This window comes from Rutilus rutilus (assembly GCF_951802725.1).
Source record: "Rutilus rutilus genome assembly, chromosome: 5".
In the NCBI taxonomy this organism is placed as follows: Eukaryota; Metazoa; Chordata; class Actinopteri; order Cypriniformes; family Leuciscidae; genus Rutilus; species Rutilus rutilus.
The window spans coordinates 2315665-2332693 of record NC_140213.1 but is presented as its reverse complement, the minus strand read 5'-3'; the positions used below and the strand labels follow the sequence as shown (position 1 = coordinate 2332693).

Here is a 17029-nt window from a genome sequence, read left to right as displayed (position 1 = left end):
TTTCACTCTATGATGGTTAAATGTATCAGTTAATCCGCGAATCACATGCGTGCCGAACCGTGAGTCCGTACGGATCATCTGCGATCCATTGCCTCCCCTAAGTACAAGCCCACCTCTGAAATAACCATCTCTCCATATAAAGGTCCACTAAGTCAGTATTGAATATGTGCAATATATATATTCAGTGTTTTTCTGAGCTCTTTGCCTCTTCCGTCCCGTTCAGGAAGGGTAAAGGGAAGCCCAATGGGAAGAAGCCGCCCACCGAGGAGAAGAAGCATTACCTGGAGGCCGAATACACCAAAGTGAGGGTCGTGGACTTCGAGCTGAAGGAGCTGGTGGTTCTGCCGAGGGAGATCGACCTCAACGAGTGGCTCGCCAGCAACAGTACGTCTCTCACGTCACATGACCGGAAACAGAATTAAGACCAAACTGCATTTACACGGCAGCATTTGTGTTGCTTTTCACTGCTCTTTCGTGCAAGATCATGTCCTGAGTGCCGTTTCATTATATTTACTTTTTAACTTGATATTACAAAGTGCACTTTTTAAAAATGTACTTAAATGTGTTATGTAAGTCGACTCCCTTTAAGTGCACTTAAGTTGCCTTTTATTGCATTATTAATATATTATCTGCGAAATATAGTTGTTAAAAAAAAAAAAAAAAAAAATATATATATATATATATATATATATATATATATATATATATATATATATATATACTTTAGGGATGCACGATATATCGGCCACCATATCGGTATCGGCCGATATATTTAGATTTTTAATGTTATCGGTATCAGGCCGAAACATGTTGCTTTTTAATGTTATCGGTATCGGCCGATATATTTAGATTTTTAATGTTATCGGTATCGGCCCCATACATGTTGATTTTTAATGTTATCGGTATCGGACGATACATTTAGATTTTTAATGTTATCGGTATCGGCCCCATACATGTTGATTTTTAATGTTATCGGTATCGGCCCCATACATGTTGATTTTTAATGTTATCGGTATCGGCCCCATACATGTTGATTTTTAATGTTATCGGTATCGGCCGATATATTTAGATTTTTAATGTTATCGGTATCGGCCCCATACATGTTGATTTTTAATGTTATCGGTATCGGACGATACATTTAGATTTTTAATGTTATCGTAATTGGCCGATATATTTCGATTTTTAATGTTATCGGTATCGGACGATATATTTAGATTTTTAATGTTATCGGTATCGGACGATATATTTAGATTTTTAATGTTATCGGTATCGGACGATATATTTAGATTTTTAATGTTATCGTAATCGGCCTGATAAGAAAATTCGGCTGATATATTAAAGCCGATAAATAATGTGTTATTTCCTTCATCCGAGACACTTCAGATGAGCACTGTTCGTCATGATGGTTTTGAATTGCTTGAAATATGATTGGAATCCCTTCAATAAAGGAAAATACAGTAAAGTACAACATGTGCAGCGCAAGTCTGTCAAATAGACTACATAAAATTATAATGAGAACATCATAATTTGTGTCCTTGGGACACGGCTTTTAATGGTGAGACTTTTATTTTTGTAATCAGGCTTTCAAAAATGAATATATATCGATATTATAATATATGAATATATATATATATATATATATATATATATATATATATATATATATATATATATATATATATATCTCGGTTATCGGCTTTCAAATATAGAAAAATATCGGTTATCATTATTGGGCGAAATGTTCATATCGTAGCATCCCTAATTGCATCTAAAACTCAAATAGTGATCCAAGATCAGCACTGTAAATCTGTGAGATAGAATCACTCGTGTTTTACCTCTTTAAAAAATAATAATTATAATAATAATAATAATAATGTTGTTTTTAATGTGGGAAAAGTGTCGACCCTTGACCCTAACCCTGGCCGACTGTCTGCCGTTGTTGTGTCTAGTTTCTTGGTGTGTTTTGAAAACATGTCTTCTGTTCATCGGAGGGAATGTATGATTTCATCTCCATGTTGCATAACTGTATGATAAAACCAGCGCAGAATAATAACATTCCAGCGCCCACGAATCGCACCATTGTGTGCGTTTCCCCCGATGTTATCTTGAAAGAAAACACATGTGAAAAAAACATGAAGTGTGGCTTAATTTAGGAAACGTTAATGCTCTTTCAGATTCCACAAGCACTTATTAAACCAAATCACTGCCTTTTATGGCTAACTGAAGCCTTTCCTGCGGATCAGTTCATGTCACAGCTGTGGATCTTTACAGTTCTCACACAGAATAATATATGGATTTCTTCTGGGTTTGAGATTTCCGTCAGAGATGATTGTTAAAGTACGGATGTGTTGCACAGTCCTTCAGACGACCCTGCTATTTTAAATGGAAACACAGTTGATTATTTCACTTTTATTTTATCCATTACATTGGACTCATATTTCTCATTTCCTGTTTCTACATATTTCAATAACTTTATTGGACAAACCCCCGGGATCAGCGTTGGCCGTTTGAGATGATAATACCTCAAAACATCACGTTTGGCACAGATTTGACGCATAAGCTGCATACTTTTACATAAGTTATAAATATTTATCATATATAAATATTTACAAATGCATTAATTATAATAAAAAATGTTTTTAATAAGTATGTAAATTTGATAAAATGTGCATATTTGCATCCATTTATGAAAATGTAAGAAAAGATGTAAAGATTTTTGATGTTCAGAAAAATGGTTATTACACGTAGTAAAATGTAAATTCACTTAAAAGTTAGTCATTGTTTATGCATATTTTAATGAGGAACACAAAGGTATTAATCTTCTTTGCCAAATGATTAATTGCTGAAATATAGCTGTAGTCCTGTCATGATTATTTTTTAATCGTATGATTGAGGATATTCAATCTAATCGCAATTAATATTGAGATAACTGTGCAGTTTAAATTTCAGTCATATTTGCCTGTGTGTGTGTGTGTGTGTGTGTGTGTGTGTGTGTGTGTGTGTGTGTGTGTGTGTGTGTTTGCTCGTTTAATCATTATATTACATTAATTTTCATAGCATTAAAGTAAATAATATGTGCCTATTTTATTATAATTTTATTATTATATTATATTCGAGCCCTAGTAAGTAAATCCCGTATTAGGCTCAGAGACATGAGAACATCATTTGCAGTTGTCTGTCTGAAATGAACCGTCAGCACAGAGTCCATGATCGTGGCAGACGTGATACTGTGATCTGTAATCTCTGAATCGTGTGTGTGTGTGTGTGATGTTGCAGCCACGACGTTCTTCAACCTCATCAACCTCCAGTACAGCACCATCTCTGAGTTCTGCACCGGAGACACGTGCGCAGCCATGACCGCATGCAACACGTGAGTATCTATTATTCACACACACTCGCTGATCCATTATTGAGCCTGCGCAGCCGCCACTCGACACTGCTCTGCGACTGGAGACCCTCAGGGGTCGTGACCTGTGGCTGAGGTCGTGACCTCGGGAGAGAATGGGAGAAACGCTTTAATGATAAATACATTTCTTTTAACTTACTACTTTTACTTTTTTTTTTTTTTTTTGTTGTTTTTGTATAATATTTCCTATTATTTCTCAAAAATAAATTGTATAATTATACAACATTTTCATATTTCATTTTTATCATTTAGATTTTTTTATATTTTAAATATCATTTTTGTATTATATTTCCTATTATTTCTCAAAATGTACTAAATGTTAATATAGTGCAATGTAATAAAATGTTAATTATATGTTAATTATAAAAATATATATATTTTAATTTATGTTTTTTAATGATACAAAATGGTAAAAAAAAACTAAAAATACACAAAAGTTGTAATGTAGTGTATTAGAGTAATGGATTCGTTCTGTTTATGATATGACACTGTAAGTCAATGTAGAAAATAGTGTTTAAAGTTTTCAGGGATGCAGTAAATTGAGGAAAAGTGACTGTAAAGACATTTATAATGTTAGAAAATATTCCATTTCAAATAAATGTTGTTCTTTTCAACGTTGTTTTCATCAAAATTACATATTAGACTGATTTCTGAAGGGTCATGTGACACTGAAGACTGGCGTAATGATGCTAGAGCTAATAACTGGTTTTAATTCGATGTGTGTTTTATTGTTGTGCCAGGGATACGTTATGTTTATGATTCGACACTGACTGTAAGTGGGTCACGTGTGTGTGTGTGTGTAAGTGTGTGTGTGTGCGCGCTGATGGGAAAGGGCAGGAACTTGAGGGTTTACTGAAGCATTATGGGAAATGGTCCTATCAGACAGTTTGGTTAATGAACAACCACAGAGAAGAAAGTGTGTGTGTGTGAGGCGATGTGTGACTGACGGATGATGAGTGGAGAGATCAACATCCGTTTACAGCGTAATGTGTGTGTAGATGTTAACTATTGGAGACAGATCAGCGATTGAAGAATGGGTCATGTGACTTCTGGTTTTAGATTTATATAGCTTTATCTCTCTCTCTCTCTCTCTCTCTCTCTCTCTCTCTCTCTCTCTCTCTCTCTCTCTCTCAGGACGTATTTCTGGTACGATGAGAAAGGGAAGAAGACGAAGTGCACAGCTCCTCAGTACGTGGACTTCGTGATGAGCTCAGTCCAGAAGCTGGTGACGGACGAGGACATCTTTCCCACTAAATACGGTGAGTGGGTCTCTAGCACCCCCTGCAGGCTGGAGGAGGACACTGCACCACTGAGGCTTTATTCGGGATCAAATACAACAATATATTTCACTTCTGTTTTGTTTATTTAAAAGCAAATCGTCAATTTTAGTAAATAGCTATCAAACACTCATACATGTGGACGGTTGCATGTATACATGTCCAATATTTTGCAAACTACAGCATTTAACTCAATTTCTTAAACATCTAAACAGCAACATTGTGACGTTGTGACTTCCAAGCCTGGATGGGAACTAATATTCTTAATATATAATATAATATACAATTTCTAAAAATTATATAATCTGATTTATCATGATAGTGAATATAAAAGTTTGTGGTCGGTAATATATCTATGTTTTATAAAATAAATGAATACTTTTATTCATCAGGGATGTATTAAATTGATCAAAAGTGACCGTAAAGACGTTTCTAGTGATAAAAAAAGATTCTATTTCCAATGAATATTCTTTTGAACTTCCCGTTTATGAAAAAATCCTGAAAAATAAAATGTCACAAAAATATGAAGCAGCACAACCATTTTCAACATTATTTATAATATTAATAAATGTTTCTTGAGCATCAAATCATCATATTATGCTGATTTCTGAAGGATCATGTGACACTGAAGACTGGAGTAATGATGTAATAATGATTGGAATAATATTTCTGTTTTTATTGAATTTTTGATCAAATAAACACAGCCTCGCTGAGCAGAAGACACTTCTTTGAAAATCATTCTGTCCACAAACTTTTGAACAATATTATGTATATATAATCTAGTGCTCTTAATTTCATTGAGCTGATATGAATAAAGTGTTGTACATTGAAACATCTGTGTGTGTGTGTGTGTGTGTGTGTGGTCCTCAGGCAAAGAGTTCCCCAACACCTTCGACTCGCTGGTGAAGAAGATCTGCAAGTATCTGTTCCACGTCCTGGCGCACATCTACTGGTCCCACTACAAGGAGACGGTGGCCATGGACCTGCACGGACACCTGAACACACTGTACACACACTTCGTAGTGTTTATACGGGAATTCAACCTGATGGACCCGAAGGAGACGTCGATAATGGAGGACCTGACGGAGGCGCTGTGTACGCCCCTGCCCCCGGCGCCACAGAACCACGTGAGCGAGAGATGAGCCCGCGCTGGAGCCGAAGCTGTGCCGCGCCGGGGCCGGAGGACCACAGCAGCGCTCCGGAGACGCTGGGACTCCAGCCTTCACCCTTACTGAACATTGATGTCTTTAGGACCCAGTCAGGAGCGCTCACACCGGGCCGAAGGACCTCCGAGGTGCAACCCTTTAACCAAGACGCTTTTCCCTTTCCTTCCCGACGTTCCTCCCGACGTTCCCGCTTCGTGAACCCAAATAACGTACACTCGGTCTCTCGATCGCGAAGATCATCACTGTCGTCGAGCGACGAACTCTTTGTGAGATGATCGGATCTTTTCCTTTTATTTAATTTATTTGTTTTCTTTTTCTTTTTAGTTGATGTTTTTCAGAGCACCCTCCCTTTGCTTCATACGAGCAGCACTTTCCCCCTCTCTTGGTTTAATAAGGGTGTTGGCCTGGTCCTCGTACGGTATAAAGGTTTCTTTCTCATTTTTTATAGGGTAAAAGGGGTGTGTGTGTGTGTGTGTGTGTGTGTGTGTGTGTTCAAGGCTTTTGCACTCAGGATCTGAGAGAGCTGTTAATGCTACCTGCTCACCCGTTAGCCTCTCGGTGTCACTTTACTCATCATATAGCAGTTCCCATCATCCGTAAGCGGGATAGACTTGTGTTGCATCATGTTAGCATGTTAACCACTGTAGAGGAGCGTCTCGGCGCCTGGGCTCGTGTGTGTGTTCTCTCTCGAGTGACAAAGACATTGGCCTTGTCTGCTGTTGAGTCTCTGGAAGCGCGTCTCGGGTCTAGCCTCGTAATGAAAAGACGATTTGCGAACGGAAAAGAATGTACACTTAGTCTCTACGTACTGATCGCAAAGATTATTATTATTATTATTATTATTATCGTCGAGTGACTGAGCGAGCGAGTGAGAGAGAGAGAGAGAGTGACGGATGTTTTAGGTTTTTCCTTCGTCGCTGTTCGGAGGAGTTGTGTCGCGATGAACTCTGCGCGAGATGATCATCGGACCTTTTCCTTTTATTTAATTTATTTCTTTGTTTTCTTTTTCTTTTTAGTTGATTTTTTTTTTTTTTTTTTTCAGGGCTCCTCAGTTCTGGCTTTTTGTTTTATGTATTTTAATAATACTTTAAGTTAAAAGCGATTTAATATTTTAAGCTCTGCAAATTATAACCTAATAAAATATTTAAAAGTCACAAACTATGGTATTGAGTGTCTTCTTTTTCATTAGTGGACTCAGTTTCATGTGTTTGGGTCATTTGAGGTGATTTCAGCCAACAGTGAAAAACTACATTACCCATGATCCTCCAGTGACATCTCCACTCCACCAATCAGAGAATCGAAACCAAAGGAGCTCCGCCCAATCCCACGTTAAAGCATGCTTGTGTTGATCCGATTTCCAAATGCTTTTTTGCTTGAAATCAAAGTTTGTAATGTTGGGATTCGCCTCGCGCTGGTGTGTGTGTGTGTGTGTGGTTCATGGCTCACAACGTCTAAAAAATAACAAAGGCTGCTGAAAAAGTGTGGCACTTTTTTCACTAAATCTCTGCTTTAAATGCGTTTAAAACCATGTGTTTTCGATTAAATAAATCATGCTTTTGCAATAATCTGAATCATGTACAATAATTTGTGTAAAGACTGTACTCATAGTTTTCATAATGTAGGTACAGGTTGTTGAAACCCCTCAGCGTATGTGCATCACTACAGCAAACACAATAATAAAACAAGAATAAATATAGAATAAAATACAAATTTGGTATAATTTAAAAAAGAAATACCAAAATATTAGATGATTAATTTGTCAGTTATTAATAGCAATTTTTTTTTATCTTTATTTAAATGTATTATTAAAGTGTATTTTTTTATTCATTTATTAATAGCATTTTTTAAATTAATTTTATTGATTTATATCAAATTTGTATTTTATTCTTTATTTTAATCTTTTATTTATTTATTTATTTAAAGAATGAAATACAAATGTTATATACATTAATAAAATATTATTACCTAATAGTAAATTACCAAATATTGTTTAGTTTTTTTGCTAATAATAAATGGCTAAAATAAATAAATAAAATATTGAAATAATTAAAATACAAATTTGATGTAAATTAATAAAACCAATACCAAATATTAGATAAAAAAAAATAGCTATTAGTAAATGGCTAAAATAAATAGATTAAAATAAAAAATATAACTGTAAAAAAAAAAAAAAAAAACGTTATAATATTTTCTAAATAGAAATGTACGCATTTATAATACTCATTTTTGACCGTATAAATTGGGTCTTAATACATGAAAAGTGTATATCTGCCAGTTAAATGTGAGGTGGTGTGTCAGTGGCGTCTAAAGACTGAAACCCTGTCCTGAAGTCCACACTGATACACGTCTGAAAAAGGGCCATTTTATAATAAAAAAAAAACACATTTTTATTTAGTTTAGTTCTTTCAATAGAGTCTCACTACAGATCACCAATATGCAGATTATTGTGCAATTCAGCATTTTATTATTTTACAAGAAATGAGTACAAACCATATACAGCCATAAAGATCCAAATTCTCCATGATCAACATCTTTATTTGTCGGCTCTAACAAACGCGGAGAAAACGCTGTCCTTCTGCTCCAGCAGCACATCAGGTTCATCGTACTCCACGATCCCACCGTGTTTCATCACGATCACCGCGTCCGAGCCCAGGATAGTGTGAACGCGGTGCTGAACGACACACACAGCAGTTTCAGGTTAATAAACGCTGTGTTTTATAGAAGGGCTGCCCCGTTAGCCCACCAACCGTTAGTCCACAAGAAGAGGCTTGGCCGACTAAAGGCCCTTTCACACCGGACGCGTAACGAAAAAGCGAAACGAATAAGCGAATAGTTCGCATCAAAACCATTCACATCAGCCGCGACGCGAATTTGCGACTTCTGTGACGTTCAGAGCTTCAACATTCCAAAACTTTCGCGCCGACAGCTTCATGGCTTATCGCGCGTTTATATTAATTAGTCGACTAACGGCTTAAATGAATGACGTCTATTCGACTAGAAACACATTTAGTCGAGGGCAGCCCTAGATTATAGATTTTTAGATATAGATTTAGATTTCACTTGTTCTTAAGTGACTCGCCTGGTTAAATAAAGGTTAATGAATGATAAAATAATAATTCTAGTAAGAGAGCTGCAGATACTCACTGCGATGGTCACCACTGTTCGGTCCGCGAACGCCGTCATGACCACTTTCTGCAGAATACTCTCCTATAACAGCAAAACATGACATTAGATCAACTTTACATGCAGAAAACATATGAGATGTTCCACGGGAACTAGGGGTGCAGAGCTTTTCATTTTGTATGTTAATGTTGTTATATAATGTGAGTTATATGTTGTCGAATATGGTTTTATGACTTTGATAAATGAATATAGGCTATTTCAAAAGCCGATCTCACATGGAGTGAGTGTGTGATTACGCTGGTCGAGGACCGGCATCTCAGAACTGATTTAATGCATGTAAAAAACTAAATATAGATGTCTCCATTAAAGCATTCATTGGCATTAGTGTTCTTCCATTCCACTCTGCTACTTTTCCATTGTTTTTCAGTGTGAACGTGCTAGCCGTGTTTAGCTGTTGCGCTCGCGTCTCGCGCGTGACAGCGTTTTTAAGACGCAGCGCTCAAGTTAAAATGAGTTAGACTAAAACGCGCCTCGAGATCTTGCGTTTTCCCCCGTTCAAACTCCTGAGTGAGTTTCATAAGGTAAGATGCAGATTTTTGTGCTGTGTTTTTAAAATGTATCACGAGTAACTTTGTCCTAATTTATTTGTAAGTGTTCATCTTCTAGTTTGGGCTGTTTAATATTAGGATTTTGTTTAAAATACCCCAGCAGCCCCCTGACAAAATATGTGACCCTGGACCACAAAACCAGTCACGAGTCGCACGGGTATATCTGTGGCAATAGCCAACAATATATTGTATGGGTCAAAATTATCGATTTTTTCTTTTATGGCAAAAATCAATAGGATATTAAGTAAAGATCATGTTCCATGAAGATATTTAGTAAATTTTCTACCGGTTTTCAAATAGTTGTATCTCGTCCAAATATTGTCCTATCCTAACAAACCATACACCAATGGAAAGTGTATTTATTCTGCTTTCATATGCTGTATAAATCTTAATTTGACAAAATGGAGCCATGTGCCTGGTTGTGTGGTGCAGGGTCACATGTCCCCGTGTGTGTGATCTGTGTTCTCACTGTGGCCATGTCGATGGATGCTGTGGCTTCATCCATGATGAGGATGCTGCTCTTCCTCACGAAGGCCCGAGCGAGACAGAAGAGCTGACGCTGACCCTGACTGAAGTTCTCACCGCCCTCCGTCACCACCGCTTCTGAGGAGCGATCACACTAACTAAACCATTCATGCACAATAACCGCATCTGAGGAGCGATCACACTAACTAAACCATTCATGCACAATAAACACATCTGAGGAGCGACAAACAAACACCAGACCAACATAAAAACATGTAATGCACAATAAAAGAACTAAAGCTCATCCGAAAAACATACATGTGGCAACATTTTTGCAAAGCGCAAATACGTTGTGTCCTGCACGTTTCACGACAGTTTCAAAGTGAAATGTCCAGTGAGTGGCGCTAAGTGTTTTAGTTTTTACACTACACCCTAAACCTGCACTATACCCTAAACCTACACTATACTATACCCTAAACCTGCACTATACCCTAAACCTACACTACACTATACCCTAAACCTACACTACACTATACCCTAAACCTGCACTATACCCTAAACCTACACTATACCCTAAACCTACACTACACTATACCCTAAACCTACACTATACCCTAAACCTACACTATACCCTAAACCTACACTACACTATACCCTAAACCTGCACTATACCCTAAACCTACACTACACTATACCCTAAACCTACACTACACTATACCCTAAACCTGCACTATACCCTAAACCTACACTATACCCTAAACCTACACTACACTATACCCTAAACCTACACTATACCCTAAACCTACACTATACCCTAAACCTACACTACACTATACCCTAAACCTGCACTATACCCTAAACCTACACTATACCCTAAACCTACACTACACTATACCCTAAACCTACACTATACTATACCCTAAACCTGCACTATACCCTAAACCTACACTACACTATACCCTAAACCTGCACTATACCCTAAACCTACACTATACCTGCACTATACCCTAAACCTACACTACACTATGCCCTAAACCTGCACTATACCCTAAACCTACACTACACTATATCCTAAACCTACACTATACCCTAAACCTACACTACACTATACCCTAAACCTACACTATACCCTAAACCTACACTACACTATACCCTAAACCTGCACTATACCCTAAACCTACACTATACCCTAAACCTACACTACACTATACCCTAAACCTACACTACACTATACCCTAAACCTACACTACACTATACCCTAAACCTACACTACACTATACCCTAAACCTGCACTATACCCTAAACCTACACTATACCTGCACTATACCCTAAACCTGCACTATACCCTAAACCTACACTACACTATACCCTAAACCTGCACTATACCCTAAACCTACACTACACTATATCCTAAACCTACACTATACCCTAAACCTACACTACACTATACCCTAAACCTGCACTATACCCTAAACCTACACTACACTATATCATAAACCTACACTATACCCTAAACCTACACTACACTATACCCTAAACATGCACTATACCCTAAACCTACACTACACTATATCCTAAACCTACACTATACCCTAAACCTACACTACACTCTAAACCTACACTACACTACACCCTAAACCTACACTACACTATACCTGCACTATACCCTAAACCTACACTATACCCTAAACCTACACTACACTATATCCTAAACCTACACTATACCCTAAACCTACACTACACTATACCCTAAACCTGTACTATACCCTAAACCTACACTACACTATACCCTAAACCTGCACTATACCCTAAACCTACACTACACTATACCCTAAACCTACACTATACCCTAAACATGCACGATACCCTAAACCTACACTACACCCTAAACATGCACTATACCCTAAACCTACACTACACTATACCCTAAACCTACACTACACTATACCCTAAACCTGCACTATACCCTAAACCTACACTACACTATACCCTAAACCTACACTACACTATACCCTAAACATGCACTATACCCTAAACCTACACTACACTATACCCTAAACCTGCACTATACCCTAAACCTACACTATACCTGCACTATACCCTAAACCTACACTATACCTACTATACCCTAAACCTGCACTATACCCTAAACCTAGCCTGGAAATCCAGACCTAAATCTAAAAGATTAATGGTCTGGCGTTGACTAATGAAAATCGGCCAGATTGAGGGGCGGCACCAAGCATGCATTTGAAAATCTCACTGCACGCAATTGGATAACACTACGACCAATCACAACAAACCCCATATACGCTTAGCTACCAGCGGAGCTAACTGGTAGATTAGACTCTTGCCGTATCCGGTCGGCAAAACAGCAAAAAACGCCCTTCTTGCAAAGGAACAATTCGAGCGGCGTCTTCTGTTCCTCTTTTAGATAAAAAGCCAAGTCTAACTCGTTCATTGTAGCGGCCAAAGCCATTTCAAACAACTGGTGTTCATCCATAGCCATCTTGCAATGTTTACTAATGACTTCGACATCACAGTGCTGTCGTCAGGCTTGTTCGACTTGGACCGGCGCTGCACAGACCGATCGGTGAATGACATCAAAGTACCGCGAGAGCAAATAGAAAGTAGACTGTAGTCTCAAGAGCTCTGGAAAGTAGTCTTGAGAACTCTGGATTACCAGGGTACCCTAAACCTACACTATACCCCTAAACCTACACTATACCCTAAACCTACACTATACCCCAAACCTACACTATACCCTAAACCCACACTACACCCTAAGCCTACACTATACCACTATACCCTAAACCTACACTACACCCTAAACCTACACTATACCCCAAACCTACACTATACCACTATACCCTAAACCTGCACTATACCCTATACCTACACTATACCCTACACCTACACTACACCCTAAACCTACACTATACCTACACTATACTCTAAACCTACACTATACCCTATACCTACACTATACCCTAAACCCACACTATATTCTATACCCACAGTATACCCTATACCTACACTATACCCACACTATACCCTATACCTACACTATACCCTATACCTACACTATACCCTAAACCCACACTATACCCTAAACACACACTATTCCCTAAACCCACATTATACCCTATACCTACACTATACCCTGAACATACACTATACCCTAAACCTACACTATACCTACACTACACCCTAAACCTACACTATACCCTAAACCTACACTATACCTACACTACACCCTAAACCTACACTATACCCTAAACCTGCACTACACCCTAAACCTACACTACACCCTAAACCTACACTATACCCTAAACCTAAACCTACACTACACCCTAAACCTACACTATACCCTAAACCTACACTACACCCTAAACCTACACTATACCCTAAACCTGCACTACACCCTAAACCTACACTACACCCTACACCCTAAACCTACACTATACCCTAACTATACCCTAAACCTACACTATACCCTAACTATACCCTAAACCTACACTACACCCTACACCCTAAACCTACACTATACCCTAACTATACCCTAAACCTACACTATACCCTAACTATACCCTAAACCTACACTATACCCTAAACCTACACTATACACTAACTATACCCTAAACCTACACTATACCCTAACCCTACACTATACCCTAAACCTACATTATACACTAACTATACCCTAAACCTACACTAAACCCTAAACCTACACCACACCCTAAACCTACACTATACCCTAAACCTACACTACACCCTAAACCTATACTATACCCTAAACCTACACTATACACTAACTATACCCTAAACCTACACTATACCCTAAACCTACACTAAATCCTAAACCTACACCACACCCTAAACCTACACTACACCCTAAACCTACACTATAGCCTAAACCTACCCGATCGTGTTAACAAAAACAAGTGTGACATTAAAACGTAATCGTAACCATGTCATTTGAGCTTGTTTTTTAACTTTGAGCTCTTTTATCTTGACTCATTTTCACGAGGTTCGCACCGGATCTCTCCGCATCACAAGTACAGTTCTGTACAGCTGAGCTATCCAGCAAGCTTAAGCTTCAGTCAGTAAAACTGAACATATGGAGCTGATTAAGTGATGCAAACTCCAAAATATATTTGTTTACAAATCCTGCACTATGGTAAAAAGTGTTTTGAGGTCATAACATAATTGTGCAAGGAGCCGCGTGAAAACAAGTCTTTATTAATCCATAATCTGCCCCTGTAATCATAATTGTGTGTGAAAACGATTAAAAGTGTTTGCTGTTTTACTGCCTCTAGTGTTCATTTCTGTTAGAAACTGCAGTGATATGCACGTATTGGTGTGTATTTTGCGTTTTGCACTAATGTTGCCACAGGAACGTTTTTCCAATGAGCCTGTGTTGCATCAGTGGAGCCGACGGGACATGTCAATCAAACACCAGACCAACAGAAATCCCTTCAATGCACAATAAAAGCATGGATGAGTTACAGTACCAGTCAAAAGTTTGGAATAATTACACTTTTTTTTTTAAAGGAAGTTCACCAAGGCTGTTTATTTGATCAGTAAAAACAGTGACATTATTAGAATGTAAAACAGCTGTTTTCTATGTGAATATATATTCCTGTGAATTTTCAGCATCATTACTCCAGTCTCCAGTGTCACATGATCCTTCAGAAATCATTCTGATATGATGATTTGCTTAATTATTATTAGTGCTGCTTCATATTTTTGTGGAATCCGTGATACATTTTGTTTTGCTGGATTCTTAGATGAACAAAGTTAAAAGAACAGCATTTATTTGAAATGTCTGCTGAAGAAAAGTAATTCATTTCTTTTTATGTATTTATTTTTTCACAAAAATCTGAAGCAGCACAACTGTTTTCATCACTGATAATAATCCTAGATGTTTCCTGAGCATCAAATCATCATATTATACTGATTTGTGAAGGATCATGTGACACTGAAGACTGGAGTAATGATGCTGAAAATTCCGCTTTGATCACAGGAATAAATTACACTTTAATATATATTCACATAGAAAACAGCTGATTTACATTGGAATAATATTTCACTGTTTTACTGTATTTTTCATCAAATAAACACAGCCTTAGTGAGCAGAAGAGACCAAAAAACATAAAAAATCTGATTTTGTCCAAACTTTTGAGCAATAGTGTATACTTCTCATTGTTATTGTGCTCCTCTGGTCAGTTAATGTACAGATTTCACTGTTAAAACATGATAAATGTGGTTCAGTGGTTCACCTAGTCCTCCGGGTAAAGCTTTAACCACTGGCATGAGCTGAGCGATTTCAAGAGCTTCCCAAAGCATTTTATCTTTGGCTTTTCTCTCCGGATCCAGATTAAACCTGAGGAACAGAGAAAACAAGTGCATGCATTCAAGACTAGACCAGCAAACTATAGCTGATGTGTGTGTGTGTGTGTGTGTGTGTGTGTTTGATCAGGCAACCTGATGGAAATGCAGTTTCTAGGGAATGAATCCTGTGTAAAGCCTCACCGAATTGTTCCACTGAATAAAATGGGATCCTGCAGGATAATGGAGAACTTTGATCGGAGTGTTTGCAGGGGAAGCTTGGCGATATCAATCCCATCGATGATAATTTGCCCTGTGAGAACAAACACGTGTGTGAGAGACCGGCCGGTGAACATGAAGAGTGTGATGAGTGTAGGATCTCCTGTTACCCTCGAACGAGTCCACCATCCTGAAGAGAGCCAGAGAGAACGATGACTTCCCACTCCCTGTCCTTCCACAGATCCCCACCTATAACACACCTGCAGTCGTCATGTGCTCAGTGTGTTTGTGTGTACTTGTATAACTATCTTTGTGAGGACCAGTTTGAGTTTTAGACCATTGGAGTGAGGACAAAGAGAGTAAAGTGAGGACACTTTGGCCGGTCCTCAGTTTCTGAGAGCCTTTTAAGGCCTGTTTGAGGGTCAAGACTTGGTTTTAGGGATAAGGTTATAATGAGGTTAAGGGTCGGTTTAGGGTCAGGGGTCGGGTTAGGCACTTAGTTGTGATGGGTAAGGTTAGGGTAAGCGGCTAGAGATTGCATTGTGTCAATGAATGTCCTCATAAAGATAGATGTACAAGAATGTGTGTGTGTGTGTGTGTGTGTGACACCTTCTGTCCAGGTTTGATGTGAGTGTTGACGTGTCTCAGCACTGGTCTCAGGCTTGTGTGTGTGTGTGTGTGTGTGTGTGTGTGTGACACCTTCTGTCCAGGTTTGATGTGAGCGTTGACGTGTCTCAGGACGTGTCTCAGGCTTGTGTGTGTGTGTGTGTGTGTGACACCTTCTGTCCAGGTTTGATGTGAGCGTTGACGTGTCTCAGCACTGGTCTCAGGCTGGTGTCGTAGCGAACGCTCAGGTTCTGGATCTGGATCTCTCCATACTTCGGCCATCCCGCAGGAACCTGAGCCGGAGCTGGAACCACACACACCAGGACTGGCATTAACCCTCTGGGGACCAAAAACGCACCCGCGCGTTTTGCTCGGTTTTTTTTTTTAGCAATGAAAAATAAACACTAAATGCTCTGTTAATTTTGATCTTTCATTTTCGTGTAATACATCAATCGATCCTGTTCAGTTTCTATTTTTTTTCTGTATACTCACAATAAAAATAAAGTGTTTTGCTTTTTGACAAATAAAGAAAAATTAACATGATGCGATTTCTGCCTTCTCTCTGTCAGTAAACTCCCATTTGAAACGCGTTCGAAAATGATCTATAACTCTGCGAAAATTCAGTCAAACAGGCAAACAGACCCACGGGCATAAAGCTTGAGATTGCATCTTTTAAATGAAGTTATTTATATAAAAAACTAAAAAATATTCTCAGCTTCTGTAATCTGTATAAAAAGAGAGCGACTCCAGTCGAGCTCATTACGAGCCATTCAAAAGTAATATGACCACTCCCCGGAGAGCGTGTGCTATTCAAATGCAAATTCTGAGAAC

At 38.3% G+C, this 17029-nt stretch overlaps 2 protein-coding genes across 5 annotated transcripts in view; one reads left to right on the top strand and one right to left on the bottom strand.

Annotated features, from left to right (window-relative positions):
• mob2b (MOB kinase activator 2b) overlaps positions 1-7007 on the top strand; it is a 52586-nt gene extending 45579 nt beyond the window's left edge. For all 3 annotated transcript variants that reach the window (XM_084409198.1, XM_084409197.1, XM_084409196.1), the window contains exons 2-5: positions 224-384; positions 3277-3370; positions 4541-4665; positions 5554-7007. In XM_084409198.1, coding sequence (XP_084265324.1) covers positions 224-384; positions 3277-3370; positions 4541-4665; positions 5554-5825 — 652 coding nt within the window. In that variant the 3' untranslated portion in view covers positions 5826-7007. The remainder of the gene's footprint in view (positions 1-223; positions 385-3276; positions 3371-4540; positions 4666-5553) is intronic.
• A 1252-nt stretch (positions 7008-8259) lies between these two features.
• The window catches only part of abcc8b (ATP-binding cassette, sub-family C (CFTR/MRP), member 8b), a 69344-nt gene continuing 60574 nt past the window's right edge, over positions 8260-17029 (bottom strand). For both annotated transcript variants that reach the window (XM_084409755.1, XM_084409756.1), the window contains exons 34-40: positions 16372-16502; positions 15763-15841; positions 15578-15686; positions 15325-15428; positions 10050-10183; positions 8994-9056; positions 8260-8520 (exon numbers count right to left, since the gene is read on the bottom strand). In XM_084409755.1, the coding sequence (XP_084265881.1) occupies positions 8383-8520; positions 8994-9056; positions 10050-10183; positions 15325-15428; positions 15578-15686; positions 15763-15841; positions 16372-16502 (758 nt within the window). In that variant the 3' untranslated portion in view covers positions 8260-8382. The remainder of the gene's footprint in view (positions 8521-8993; positions 9057-10049; positions 10184-15324; positions 15429-15577; positions 15687-15762; positions 15842-16371; positions 16503-17029) is intronic.